Source organism: Sphaerodactylus townsendi, linkage group LG02 (genome assembly GCF_021028975.2).
Source record: "Sphaerodactylus townsendi isolate TG3544 linkage group LG02, MPM_Stown_v2.3, whole genome shotgun sequence".
NCBI classification, from domain to species: Eukaryota; Metazoa; Chordata; class Lepidosauria; order Squamata; family Sphaerodactylidae; genus Sphaerodactylus; species Sphaerodactylus townsendi.
Genome location: NC_059426.1, coordinates 42,018,540 through 42,032,281, shown reverse-complemented (window position 1 = coordinate 42,032,281; position 13,742 = coordinate 42,018,540). Strand labels below are relative to the sequence as shown.

At 45.2% G+C, this 13,742-nt stretch overlaps 1 protein-coding gene across 1 annotated transcript in view; it reads right to left on the bottom strand.

Moving 5' to 3' along the window:
• LOC125426228 (protein STPG4-like) overlaps positions 1-13,390 on the bottom strand; it is a 155,521-nt gene extending 142,131 nt beyond the window's left edge. Inside the window, exon 1 of the mRNA XM_048484489.1 lies at positions 13,369-13,390. Within this exon, the coding sequence (XP_048340446.1) occupies positions 13,369-13,390 (22 nt within the window). The remainder of the gene's footprint in view (positions 1-13,368) is intronic.
• Positions 13,391-13,742: the final 352 nt, after the last annotated feature.

Genomic DNA, 13,742 nt, shown 5'->3' with positions numbered 1-13,742 from the left:
TGGTGCTTAAGTGGTGCTTAAGGGAAAGCCCTGGGCTTGTGGGGAACCATTCGGGGCTTCCCTCATTGGCCCTGAATTGAACGAAAGAAAGAGCCAAGCAGCAGTGGGGAACTACAAGCAAGGTGAGAAGCCCCACAGCAGGTACACTCCCCGGCTAAGCCATGGAGCATTTAGAAAGTGCAAAATCAGCCTGTGAGAGCTTGGAGTAGGTCAAGCCATTTTAAGGGTGATTTTAACATGCCATTTGTCTAATTTTTGCTTCTTCTTTTTTGCAAGCTAGCCAGACATTTGCCCATTAATGGAATAACTGTTAACAATGCAAAATTATTCCAGAATAAGAAATTAGCCTTCCTGAGTGGTGATAAGTTGAAATAACATAGTGGATTTCTCTTCAAAGGTCTTTGGCAGAGTGCCAAAAATGCTGCAGATTTATTTTAAAAAGAGACAGAGAGATTGCCTACGGTTATCTTTTAATTGAAATACATATAAAACTCTTATCCCACAACTCCAGTGAGCAATGATTAGAAATATAGATGGGCAGTCACTGAAACTTATACATATACCAAGGAGAACTTAGCATTCAGCCTGGGAGTTTTTTTAAGCATTTAAAAATGCTATATGCCCAAGCTTTTAAACTCATATGTTCTGGTCCAAAGATCACTGCATTCACAATTGGACTGCGAACTAGGATTTGAGCCACAAAATCGATGGCCAGCCTATTCTGCTTGTAAATACTTGGGGAACGGGTTTTGGGTTATTATTCCATTCTTCTAAACAGGAATTCTGTCCACATTAGCCATCTGTTACTATGTACTTGGCTTGAGTGTTTAGCCAACAGTTACCCTATCCCACCGTTAACTTTTTGAAAAACCAGATCTTCCACAGAAAATTCAAATGGGACAACCGGATTTTCCTGCTTCCAGCAGAAGTTGGCTATGCAGAATGGTGATTGGCTGACTGTATGGCAGTCATGAAGCCACTCCTCGTTCTCCAGCCAACAGAAATATTTCAAGTGGGAAAAGCAGTTTTAAAAAATCCAGATTAAACAAAGCAGGAATTTTTTTTGTCCTTTGTGTGTTTGAGAGATCTAGGAATACTATCTTTGGAGTTCTATCTGTGATGATTCACGTGTGCAAGTTGTTTCTTGATACCCACACATGTCTGAATCAGCCCCCAAACTCTTTGTCCTATTTTTGGTATTTTTGAGTTTGCTTTCTGAAGGTCCAGAGTAGGCTTGGTGATTCAGTAAAGGCCAATTGGACTTTTTTGGGGTTTGATTTGGCCCTGAATACAAAAACAAGCAACCCCCCCTCATCCCGAGCCAAATACTTTAAAAACCCTATAACCTGAACTGCTATTCAGGTTATCTTATTTTGTCCACTTAAAGTTTAAAGGGATTCTTCCACAGCACTTAGCCACTTGGAGTCCCTTTAAACTGACTTGATTTTTTTTTAAAACTGGAGAATGCGCCCACCTTACTTACCTTAGCTGAGTATCTCATTTAGGCTTTCTTGTGGGCTCTGGGGGCTGCTTAAGGTCTACCCCATCTGCATTGCTGAAGATGGCTGTAGTCTCTCCTTCCTTGGGGTCTGCTGCACTCTGCATGCCCTGTGTGTTGGTTTCCAGGGCAACAAATGGGAGATCTCCCAGAGATTCTCTTCCACCAATGACTGTCAAGAATTTATGCAGGGAGCTAGTTAGCTCTCTGCAAAGGTTTTACACCTTTGGAGAGATTTGGGGGGGGGGGTTGTTTCTCTGCTGAGAAAGGTGGAGTAACATTGAATTGTTACTCAAAGAATTGTTGAGGTCATACTTGTGGGTTCTCTATTTGAGCTGGACTGTGTCTGCATTCTGGTAGTGTGGTGTGGTGTTTTGTCTGGTAGGAGTCCAGACGGTCAAATATGCCCCCTGTTGTGGTGTTGCAGTGTTGTATATTTCTTTGGTTCAGTTATGGTTTGTGATGTGTTGGTCGTCATGTGGTTAGTTGTTTCATGCGGTGAATTGTTTTTTTCTACAGTAACTCTATAGGTGTAGGGGTGTTGCTGTGGAAGATTTCGGAAGGAAGGGCAGGCCTCTGCTGTTCTCCTGGAGGAAAAAATTGGGGGAGTTCAGCCAGGGGCTGGACATGAGGGGAAGAGAGGGAAGGGCAGGTAGTCAAAATGACCCCCCCTCCATGTGCCCAAAGGAAATGTCCCCCACTAGATGCGCCATTGGTGCCAGGTTTGTTGTTTAACTTTGGGAGCAGCTGAGTAGGACAAAAGTACTGTCTTTTTTCATGCTGTGTCTAGGCCAGGGGTCGGGAACCTGCAGCTCTCCAGATGTTCAGGAACGACAATTCCCATCAGCCTCTGTCAGCATGGCCAATTGGCCATGCTGGTAGGGGCTGATGGGAATTGTAGTTCCTGAACATCTGGAGAGCCGCAGGTTCCCTACCCCTGGTCTAGGCCCATGGTATAAATCCTATTGACTTTAGTGACACTTCAGGAGCAACACCAACCAGGTCTTCTCATTTTAATCAATGTCACTTACTCCCAGGAAAGTGTTCTTGGGGTTGCAGCTTTCCATGTCTTCTGTTTAGGAAGAGGAACCCAGGGAGACTGTCTGATGAACTGTTAGGAATCCCCTTGCTATGAAATCTGATAGCCAGACTTGGTTAATTTTAGAACGAAGGCACAGTAGACTGTCTGGCTATTGTTTGGGAATGGCATTGATTCCATGAGAGAAGAGGGCATGTCTGCTCCTTACTGTTGAGTACACCGGCTATATAGTTTTATTTTATAAAACTTTGAGGAAGAGAGTTTATCTGGATTTTATATGTGGGACATTGGTTCAGTCAATGCATTCTAACATCATTTCTTTAAAAGAAGGCAATTCACCTGTTTCTTGTTGGATGCATAAAGACTGTATGCATAGTTCTTTCATTATGGATATATCAACTAGTCTTTTGCTGCTCTGCTCATCCAAGTTTGAAGTCTTCCTCCAGCCTTTCTTCTCTAGAAGAACCTCTTCCTCGGGCAGAAGGGTCACTTCTATGGGAGGAAGGCTGTCTGGGCTTCAGATTTTGCTGAGCAGAGTGGTAGGACACAATCAGTTTCTAAATAATCCTAACATGCATTGTGTTTTGCATTTGAGAAAATGTAATAAACCTTTTAGGGAAAAATAAAATTGCATCTTGTGGCACCTTCAAAGCTACAAAACATCATTCCAGCATAACCTTTCATGGTCTGGGACCACTTCTTCCGATGATTGCTGTGATTTGCAGCTTCCTGCCTCTGCACTGTGGGGGTTGCGTGGATTACAGCCCAATTCAGATGTGGGGGGGGGGAGAATGTACATGGGGAGCAGCAGAGGGCCATGCCAATGCATTTGACCCCTCCACCAGAACAAAGGGCATCCCAACCAGTGGAATGGGCAGAGGTGTCAGTGGCCAGCCACCCCTCAGTTCCACTGCAGAAAAAAATGGAAGCCAGGGCCACACTGGCACCCAATCAGATGCCGGCACAAAGGGTGCAGGGTGGGATGTTCCCAGGGCTGGAGCTGATGTGAGTCAGCTTCTACTGGTGTTCCATGGAGGTGCAGCAGCATAAGACTGTGTAGCCTATGAGGCAATTTGGGTGCTAGGAAGGTTTTTTTGTTTTCCTTCCCTTCTGTGCCACCCAAAGGTGGTGTGGTGCCACCTTCGCTGCACTGCCTCCAGTTGCCACAGCACTCCCCCAGCCCAACTGCAATTCTCAGTGTCTATTTGAAGTTAGCACCTCTTTGTGTCAAACGCAAACCCAAAAATGGACTCCTTATCTGAGGATGACCAGGACAAACCAGGTACCACCTCGGGGATGATTAGAAGGCTCAGGAGACACTCAACTCTCAGATCACCAGGTGTTTCTTTCCCAACCTGGAACTGAAAACCCTAGCTTTATTTAAGGCAAAAAGAAGTCTTAATCTCTTTTACTGCTTTCCTCATCCTCAGCACACAGGAACTGAGGAAAGGGAAAGTACCAACAAAGACTTTTATCACTTCTTTCTCAAAAAGCCCTGCTTGAGATAAAACAAGAACCTGCCCCTTCTTCAAAACAGTGCAAATAGAGATAGAACCATCTCTGCTTCACAGTCCTGTGCCAACTTGACAAATCGGAGGGGTCAGTGGCATCACTTGTAATGGTTGAAGAGTAAGCTAAGTGACCAGTTGTCATTTAGATTACTGGGTATTTTAGAATGTTCTTCGTGACCAAAAGCCACAACCTGAGATACCCAGCAGCACAGTGATAAATCTAGATAGCTGCAATCAACAGCCCTGACTAAAGATCAGCATCCCAACACTCTACCCTCTTAGTGAGACGGTTTACTGATTATCATTATTTGTACCCAAACAAAAGAGAGAGAGAATGGACTCTGTGAATATGTACTATGAAAACAATAGGGAGCTATGCATAAATTACTCAATACCGAAAGCACAATATACTAATGCATTGGCAATTAATTCATTAGAGAGTTCTGCAGTTGCAACAGGGGTAGCTTGGAGTTTCCTCAGCAAACTCAACTTGGTTGGTTGAAAGAAACAGTTCAACTGCTGCATCTTTTGAGCAAATCCCTTTTAAAACCAACTGGAGTAGTGCCCAGTTAAGCTCTGAGTAAGAGCTGTAGGATTTGGCTGAAGTGAATTTCCATCAGAAAGTGCCTCAGCATGAGTTACATTAAGTGAGCAATTGAGCATTTTGTATTAAGAAGGATTTACTTCTCAAGTCTTCTAAATCTATCTGGGGAGCTAAGATCCTGACAGTTTCCCAAGAGGGCTCCTGGGGTCTTGGAAGTATCTTATAGTAATTCTTTGCCTTACATGCTTAGTGCTTTGGGTGACTGCCTGTATTCTAAAACATCATCCATGCTGTACCCTGAGTTCTTTCAGATGAGCTTAAGAGGGCACGTAGAAGCCTATCCAATATAGCAAAGAAAAAGACCCTTAAATAGACTTTTACTAACAGCATGGACATTGTGTGCTATTTGAAGTTATCCTACTTTTTAGGATAACAAGCCCAGTTCTCCTTTAGTAGGCAGACTTCACTGTTAAACATTTACAGTCAAACCAAATCCTCCCACACAAGGCTCTTAATAAAAGTAGCCACAAAATGCCAAAATACGGCTGATACTGTACTTTGGAATGTGAGTCCAGAAACCCTTAGGGATCATCTCTGAACAGTAACAATAAAGCATTGATTCTTTTATCTTTATTTAAATAAAGTACTTTCTATGCCACTGAACTTGTATGTAAATGTTTTTGTTCATACTCTTTACATTATAAATGTATATACCACTAAATCCAACAATGTGTATATATAGTTAGTCATGTGTATGAGCAGGTATTGGCCAATCATCCACCCCATTCCATCCAGATACATGAAGAAAGGGTGGGGGATGAAAGTCTAAAATTGGTAAATTTTGTTGCAATTCAGGTTTAGAAATGTTAGGTCAATTCCGCACTTGGGTTATCGACTTAAGTTCGAGCTGCGTTCGACCTAAGTGCTCCGCACAACCACTGGGATCGACATGGTTTTGTACCAGCTTCACCCCGTGTAACAATCAAATTTCCGACTCCAGTTGGGAACTACTACTTTTTCAGGGAACCATGCTCGAATTCAGCTCTATTCCAGTAAAGTGCGGAATCTCTGGTGCCAGGAGTCCCCAATTCAGCCAATCACAGCTGAATGTTTTGGGCATGTGTACAGCTGGCCAATCAAAAAACGCCACCTTCATCCCTCCATTCCTGTGGCAGTTTTTTTTATAATGTGTGAGGGGATAGACGGAACATGGCCATAGAACAGTAGCCAATCGGAATGGAGCAGCAAAGAGGCACAGGATGATTCCACCCTCCAAGCTGGGATCAAGCTGGTTGCAGTGGGGAACAACAATGGCTTCAACCTAGGTTAGTACCCTTCTCAGGGAACTGGGTCGAACCTATTTTACTTGTGTGCGGAATCACCCTTAGACGATTCAGTATCTTCAAACTGGTGACATTATTTTCCTTTTTTTCCTGTTTCTGAGTGCTTTTCTTTGTACATATAAATATAACTAATATGGCACATACTGTGGGCAGCAGCAGTCTTCAGTTAAAATTATTGTTTTTATACAAATTGTCTAACTGTTTCTGTGCCAAGTTACCATAGAAATAAGTGGTTTTAGACTGGGGTAACTGTGTCATTTTGTACTATTAGTCTTACAAGCAGATAAATCCATTTTTTTCTTATTACAGTGAACTACTGCTATTATTAAAGGTTTTTGTGACCATTTTATACCATTAGAAAGCATAGGATTGGATCCACTAGAAGAGTTTGCAAAAGACATTGGGAAAGCCAATATACCTCTACTTTTACCTTCCCCCAAAAGCCGGCCATTTGTCTAGAGCAGGAACCCCCAACCTTTTCCAGCATGTGGGAACCTTTGGAATTCTGATATAGTGTGGTATGTGCAGCCACAAAATGGCTGCCACAGCTTACCTTCAGTCACATAGTGAAGACCCTTGTGTTGTTGGAGCAGTTGTTGCCAAAGAAGTGTTTGGGGGCGGGAGGGAATGAGGAACGAATCAAATGGCAAATGTTCAATTAGAAGTCTTGCTGGGCTAAGCCCCACCTGGCCCTGCTCACTTTCAAAAAGCACCTGGTGCATGCCATAGGGCCCTTGGGTACCACATTGGTGACCCCTGATGTAAAGTTCCTTGCAAGCAAAATTCACCAGGGATCTGCAGTGATGAAGGATCTGCTTAAACCCTGACATCTTCAAACTTCTCATATCAGAAGATAGAATCAGGAGGCCCCAATATAGTGGGCATTTAAGGACATGAAGCCTTTAAGACACAGATTCCTTAGGGTTTTAACATCTTATATCATGCCAAGAAAGCTTTAGAAAGTCAGCAGGACAACATTTGTTTAGGAGGGCCTTCTCAAGTAATGTATTAGTGTGTGTGTGAGTAATTAAGTTCTTTGGGTTTCTGAAGAAAATTTTTGTACTCTTAGGCAATCCTCATGGCCACAAACAGCCATCCATCTCACAAACCATGTGCCTGGAAATACTCACTTCAAAAGATTTGGCTATTATGGGAAACAAAGAGGCATAAGGCAATTCTAATTTCAGAGGGTATGTGATTTAAAAAAAAATCTGTGCTGTATCTCAAGTTGGAATAGCTTGAGAATAAAACAGTTGAAGAATTTTTGAAAACCGTGAGTGCTGATGCTGCAAATAGAGGAATAGATATGCCCTTTTATTTGAGTATTGCATGTTAGTTCACACACCTTGCCATGGCACAAGAGCCAGGTCACAACATGAAAGCTGGCAATGGCACACCAGAGCAGCTAGATGCACATCGGTCACTGCAGTTCTTTGTTGTATTGTAGTGTCAATAGGTGCTTGACTCTGCAATGCTCATGAAGTCCATCAGTGCCTCTATACCTGCCTGCAAAGAGCCACGAGAGTTACAGGCAAGTCTTCAGCATGTGACGGTAATCTGTGGGTTTGAGATATTGGTAGCACTTAACTGCTTTCCCAGATTCTGTAACTCTCCTATCATTGAGGATTTCAACATGGAGGGATTCCACTAACGGAAGGGATGCTTACTAACACTGCAATTCTAAACAGAGGCCCTTTCCGCACGGGCAGTTTATGGTACCCTGGGGATGGCAAAAACGCCGTCCCCAGGGAACCATTCGCACAGGGGGCACAGCTGCTGCGCAGCCACACCGCCCTCGCGCCGCCCGACCGGCGCGAAGCCACCGTTTCCAAACCTTGCTCGGCAAGCGAGGTTTACAGGAAATGGCGGCTTGGAGCCGCTGCCATGCGAACAGCAGCGGCTTCCAGGCGCCTTCCCCCCCCCCCACCGAGCGACTTGCCAGTCCTGCAGCCCTCCGGCACGTCGCCGAGGCCTGGGGACACGCCCCCTTTGCCCTGCGACTCTGGAGCCGCAGGGCCGCAGGACCGGTAAGTCGCTCTGACAACGGTGCAGCTCTGTGCCGTCGTCTCAGCCGATTCTGGGACCGTCCATGTCAGGGGTAGGGAACCTTTAACACTCAAAGAGCCATTGGGCCCTTTTTCCACGGGAAAAGAAAACAGAGCCGCAAATAATTTTTGACGTTTAAAATAAAGATAACACTATATATATAGGGTTTTTTTAACCTTTTACTCTTCTCATTCTGAGAAGTGCATGGATTTGCCCGCCCTGGATGAAGCCGGTGGCTCGGCCTCACTGGCTGCCGGGAAAGCGCCCACCCCGCTCCAATGGGGCGGGCGAGAGGGGAAGCCCACGGCGCGGCCCAGCCGACCGTGGGCAGTTGGTGCGCCCGCCCTGTTGCCTGCAGGGCGGGCAAGGATGGGGTCGGTGGCTTGGCTCATGGAGCCACAGTGCAAGGACAGAAGAGCCGCATGCGGCTCTCGAGCCGCAGGTTCCCTACCCCTGGTCCATGTGAACAGTCCCAGAGGGGTCGGGTCGGCGTGGACTACGCCGACCCGACCCCTTCCACCTCCGTGCGGAAATGGCCAGAGTTATACTCTTCTAAGGCCATTGACCCAATGAGTTTAGAAGGATACAACTCTGCTTAAAATGGCACTGCAAGTCTCTTATTCCTTCATCATGAGCCTTGAGCTGCCCATTTCTGGCTTCTTTGTTGGTACAGTCATGCAAAGGTCAGCATGGTTTTGACACCGCATTGTGCTGACGTATCTCCAGATACACCATGTGTATCTCCAGGATGTACCACCATATGATACAGCCCATTGCTATGTATGGATGTGAAACTTAAACAATGAAGATGACAGACAGGAAGAAAGTTAATTCATGTGAAGTGTGTTGTTAAAGGAGAGTTTTTTCGATACCATGGACCTCCAATAAGACAAATAAATGGGTTTTACATCAAATCAAGTCTGAATTCTCCCTGGAAGGTGAAATGACTAAATTGAGGCTATCATACCTCATGAGAAGACAAGACTCACTGGAAAAAACAATAATGCTAGAACAAAGTTGGAGTCTGTACGAAAAAGGGAAGACCCCACGTGTGATGGATTGATGCAATAAAGGAAGCCATGGCCTTCAGTTTGCAAGACCTGCGCAATGACAGGATGCTTTGGATATCATTAATTCATAGGATCGCAAGAAGTCAGAAATGACTGGGTGGCACATAGTACCCATGCTACAAATACTTTGGAAAGGACCTGAAAGTTTGAATTTTTTGGTTGAGGGGTTGAGTCTCTTTATAACTCCAGACAAAGCCATTTTTTCTCTATTTTTGGGGAGGGGGTAATAATTTAAGAACCAGAAATATGACACATCCTTGCAATAAATGCTATAACAAATGTAAACATTATTTTCTAATATATTTTTAAGGTCTCACAGCTCTACACCTGTCCTTCAGATGCACATCCTTTTTACTAGGATAGGGGGTGTTGTTTTGAAGCAGCCACAAATGTGGCTACTATTCATAGAAAAGCTAACAGAGTTACAGTGTTCTCAGTCAAGTGAAGTCAAATTCCCCGAGAAGGCTAAAGCAAGATATTTATACTGTTCAGAGCATAAAGCTTAATTGTCCAGAACTGTCCTGCTAGCAGCGGAGCTGGCAGAGACAATTCAGCCCACAGATGAAGGACCTTCTTGCCCCAGGTGTTTGTCTGCTGGGCTGTTGAACAAGCAAAGCTTGACTGGCATTTTTTACTCTGCATTTCTGTTAAACAATCCAGTTGCTTGTGCTTTTCTATTCTCCCAAAATTTGCAATTCATTTGTGCTTTTCTATTCTCCAAAATTTTGCATTTCATTTTTTGTCCTTGCAGTTTAGCTCTGTATGATTTTAACTGCTTATTGCAACTTTCAGTTTGCCATTCCACACTGTTTTCTGTTGCCCTTTGAAGTGTCAGAGTGGTTTAATGATTTAAGGGCTGGATTAGGACCCTGGAGACCCAGGTTCAAGCCTTCACTCTGCCATGGAAGCTTGTTCAGTGATCTTGGGCCAGTCACTCTCACTCAGCCTAACCTACCTCACAGGGATGTTGTGAGCATAAAATAAATGGAGAACAATGTCATAAACCGCTATGGGTCCCCCACTCAGGAGAAAAGTGAGGTATAAATAACATAGGTGTTTGGTATTCTCCATACTTGTCATTCCATACGTAAACAAAATTTTTAAACATCTACTGTAAATTTTAATGCCCATCAGAACCCAGTTCCATGCATGTAGTACAGTTATCTTGTCCACATCCTTGGGGTTAAGGGTGCAGCACCCACTCCCCCTCCCCACAATCTGGAAATCCACATAAAATCTTTTCACCCTCATTTCATACTGGAGGATAAGCCTGATTTTTTTTCTTTGAACTTTAAAAAAGAAACTGTGTATATTTATGGTATTAACAGATAAAATATGTTGATATATTATACTACACATATATGTTACGCATTTCTGAGTTTTTAAACTTTTTCTGTGTCATCTGCTGGCCTTTGCATGTCATCTGCAGCTTCCACAAAACTCCCAAAATGTTCCCATTTAATGCCAACCCATGATATATCAAAACCGCAATGGGGAAAGTTGTGATATAGAAGGGATAACTATTCTTACCTCACGGGTTGTTTGCTTCACAGTGGGGTTTTCCTGTGGTTTCTGGTTGACACAGAGATTTTCCTCCTGCAAAGTGTCCCTAGACAAGCTGGTCCACCATTTTGCCCGCCCCGCCCCCGTTGCTTCCTAATTGTTTCCACGCAACTTCTATTTAGGCAGGTTGCCTGCTGCCTTTTTTCCTGCCATCCTTCGTCTAGCATTAGTTTGCCAGACCATGTCAATTTTACTGGGTCTATCACTCAAATGACATAACCCAAGTGACTCACAAGTGATAGACCTCAGCATGAAAATTTAACAGAAAGAAAGTCCTTCCGATCATTCTGAAACAGTGGCCTTAAGTGTGAGAGGAACTGCTGTGGTATGGGTGGGGGAAGGTGGGAGGAGCAAGAATACCCAAAGAAAGTTAAATGCATGCTGATCTCCTTCACTTCCCCTGCAAACTGAGAGGAGAAGTTGCACTATCTGAACTTTTGGAAACTGTAAGGATTCTCTGATCTGAAGGCAGGGTGACTCCTGAAGAGGGAGAAATGTGTGCATAACTAAGCATCAGACATGAAGGGAATGTACGCTCAATGTGAAGGAGACCTCAAGTGCATGAATGCCCCACATTACCACAGAGATTAAAAGAATCAACCTGTGTCTTTCTCTTAAAATTTGGATAAATGTTTATGGAAAGATATTTTTTTAATGCTCATACATAACTCTGGGCCTTTCCCCACTTACCTTAAGCCCCGCGCTACTCTCCTCAAGTAGCGCGGGGTCCCCCTGCACTCCCCCCGACAGAGGCGGTGACAGCGCAGCCGCCCCGATGCTGCCGCTGTCGCTCCCCTTCAGCGCATGGCATCCCTGGCGCTGGAGAAAACGCCGCCTTTTGATGACCCCGCGTGCTGAGAGCAGCGCGCGGCATAGGGGGGATCCCTGTGAGTGGGTAAACGCACATAGTAACTCTTCACTGGAAAAACTATAAATTGAAATTAGAGCGCGTAAACTCAGGGTGGCTTACCTCACATGTGGCATGCATAACAGATTCACCATTATATTGCCAACTTTGTGGTGAATGTGGCCCATTCCGCATGGTCCAACAAACACGGGTGTAGGATGTTATAAAACCCACAGGGGGGTGGGGAGGACTTTGCACAGGTTTCGCCTCCCAAATGAGTCTGCCTTGTTTTATTTCTCCCAACACAGAATTTTTTGAAAGTCACTAAACTAATGATTCTTTTGAAAAATCCCAAGTTGGAGCTTCTCCTGAGCAAACAGCCAGGCAGGAGGCACTTTATTTGCCTCCCTTCCACTGCACCCTCCACGGTGAGGGAGAAGCCTTATGTTCTTATGTTCTTATGTTCTTAAGCTGCCAGCAATTGCCAGGCCATTCCAGGGAGGCCCCTTTTCCTTTTAAAAATTTTTTGCAGGTTTTATCTATATAACTATGCAGCTGCTGCCAGTCATATTGTGGGATGAACTGCATGGCTGTAGGGATTCACCTCTGCATGCCTGCGCAGCTATGCATGTTTTGCCAGAATTTTTTTTAAAAAGAAAAGCATCTCCATGCGAAGGCGCAACAGCAACCCAGATTATTTATTTATTTATTTATTTATTTATTTTATTATATTTGTATACCGCCCTCCCCGAAGGCTCAGGGCGGTTTCCAACAACATAAAATTTAAAACATCATAAATATAAGTTAATTAAAATACATAAAATATTAAACTAGAGATGGCTTCAACTATTCTATTCTATTCCCCCTTTTATGAATCCACGGGAGGCCAGATGTTTACTTATTATTGCGGTTGATATCATCCCGGCTGGCCAAATGCCTGGCGGAACAGGTCCGTTTTACAGGCCCTGTGGAAACTTTGTAAATCCCGAAGGCCCTGATCTCACCTGGAAGCCTGTTCCACCAGGTAGGGGCCAGAGCCGTAAAAGCCCTGGCCCTTGTAGAGGCCAGCCGGATCGCCTTGGGGCCAGGGATCACCAGTAGGTCCACCTCCGATGAACGGAGGGGCCTAGAAGGGTGATATAGGGAGAGACGGTCCCTTAGATATGCAGGGCCAAGGCCGCGAATGGCTTTAAAGGTCAAAACCAAAACTTTAAACATGACCCGGTACTCGATCGGCAGCCAGTGCAGTTGGTATAGGACCGGAGTAATCCGGTCCCTTGCTGTTGCTCCGGAAAGGAGTCTGGCTGCCGCATTCTGTACGAGTTTCAGTTTCCGGATCATGGCCAAAGGTAAGCCCGCGTAGAGCGAGTTACAGTAGTCTAATCTAGAGGTGACCGTGGCATGGATCACAGTGGCTGCCCTGCGATCACAGTGGCCAGATCAGAACGGGAGAGATACGGGGCCAGTTGCCGTGCCTGCCGCAGATGGTAAAAAGCTGCCTGGGCTGTCTGGGTGACCTGGGCCTTTCCATGGGCTCCAATCACTGCCTGCATGGGAAGCATGTGAATGAGTGAACAGGAAAACGGGTTCCTTTATCATAACTGCAACCCATTATACAGTTGCTATGCACAATCAGCCTATATCAATCAAACCTAGGCCCTTTCCGCACGGGCCTAATACAGCGCCCTGGGGACAGCAAAAACGCCGTCCCCAGGGAGCTGTTCTCATGGGGGGCGCAGCTGCATCGCAGCCACGCCGCCCTCGCACCTCCCCAGCAGCGTGAAGCTGCCATTTTCCCACCTCGCTCCCCAAGCGAGGTTTTTGGGAAACAGCGGCTTCCAACCGCTGCCGTGCGAACGGCAGCAGCTGGAAGGGGCCAACCCTCCCCCCTGTCCCGATCGACTTACTTTCCCTGCAACCATCCGGCATGTCGCCGAGGCCTGGGCACACGCCCCGGCTGCCCTGCGACTCTGGAGCGCGGCGCCTTCATCCTGGTAGTTTCTGGGACCGACCCAACCCCCACCGTGGCCGTGCGGAAACGGCCCTACACTTGGTAAATTGAATGCTTTATATAAATTAAGATTGTTCATGTAATTCTAATAGTTGTGCACAATTCTTGTGGTATTATGGAGGATACTAGAGAACAACAGAGGATTCACTAAGAAATCTGATGCAAATTTTTCCAGTTAGACACTATTTAGACAGCTGAAATAATATGAGTACAACATGATACAGTCTTTGATCATAGCTAAGCTCTCTCCACATTTGCAACAGAGGTTTC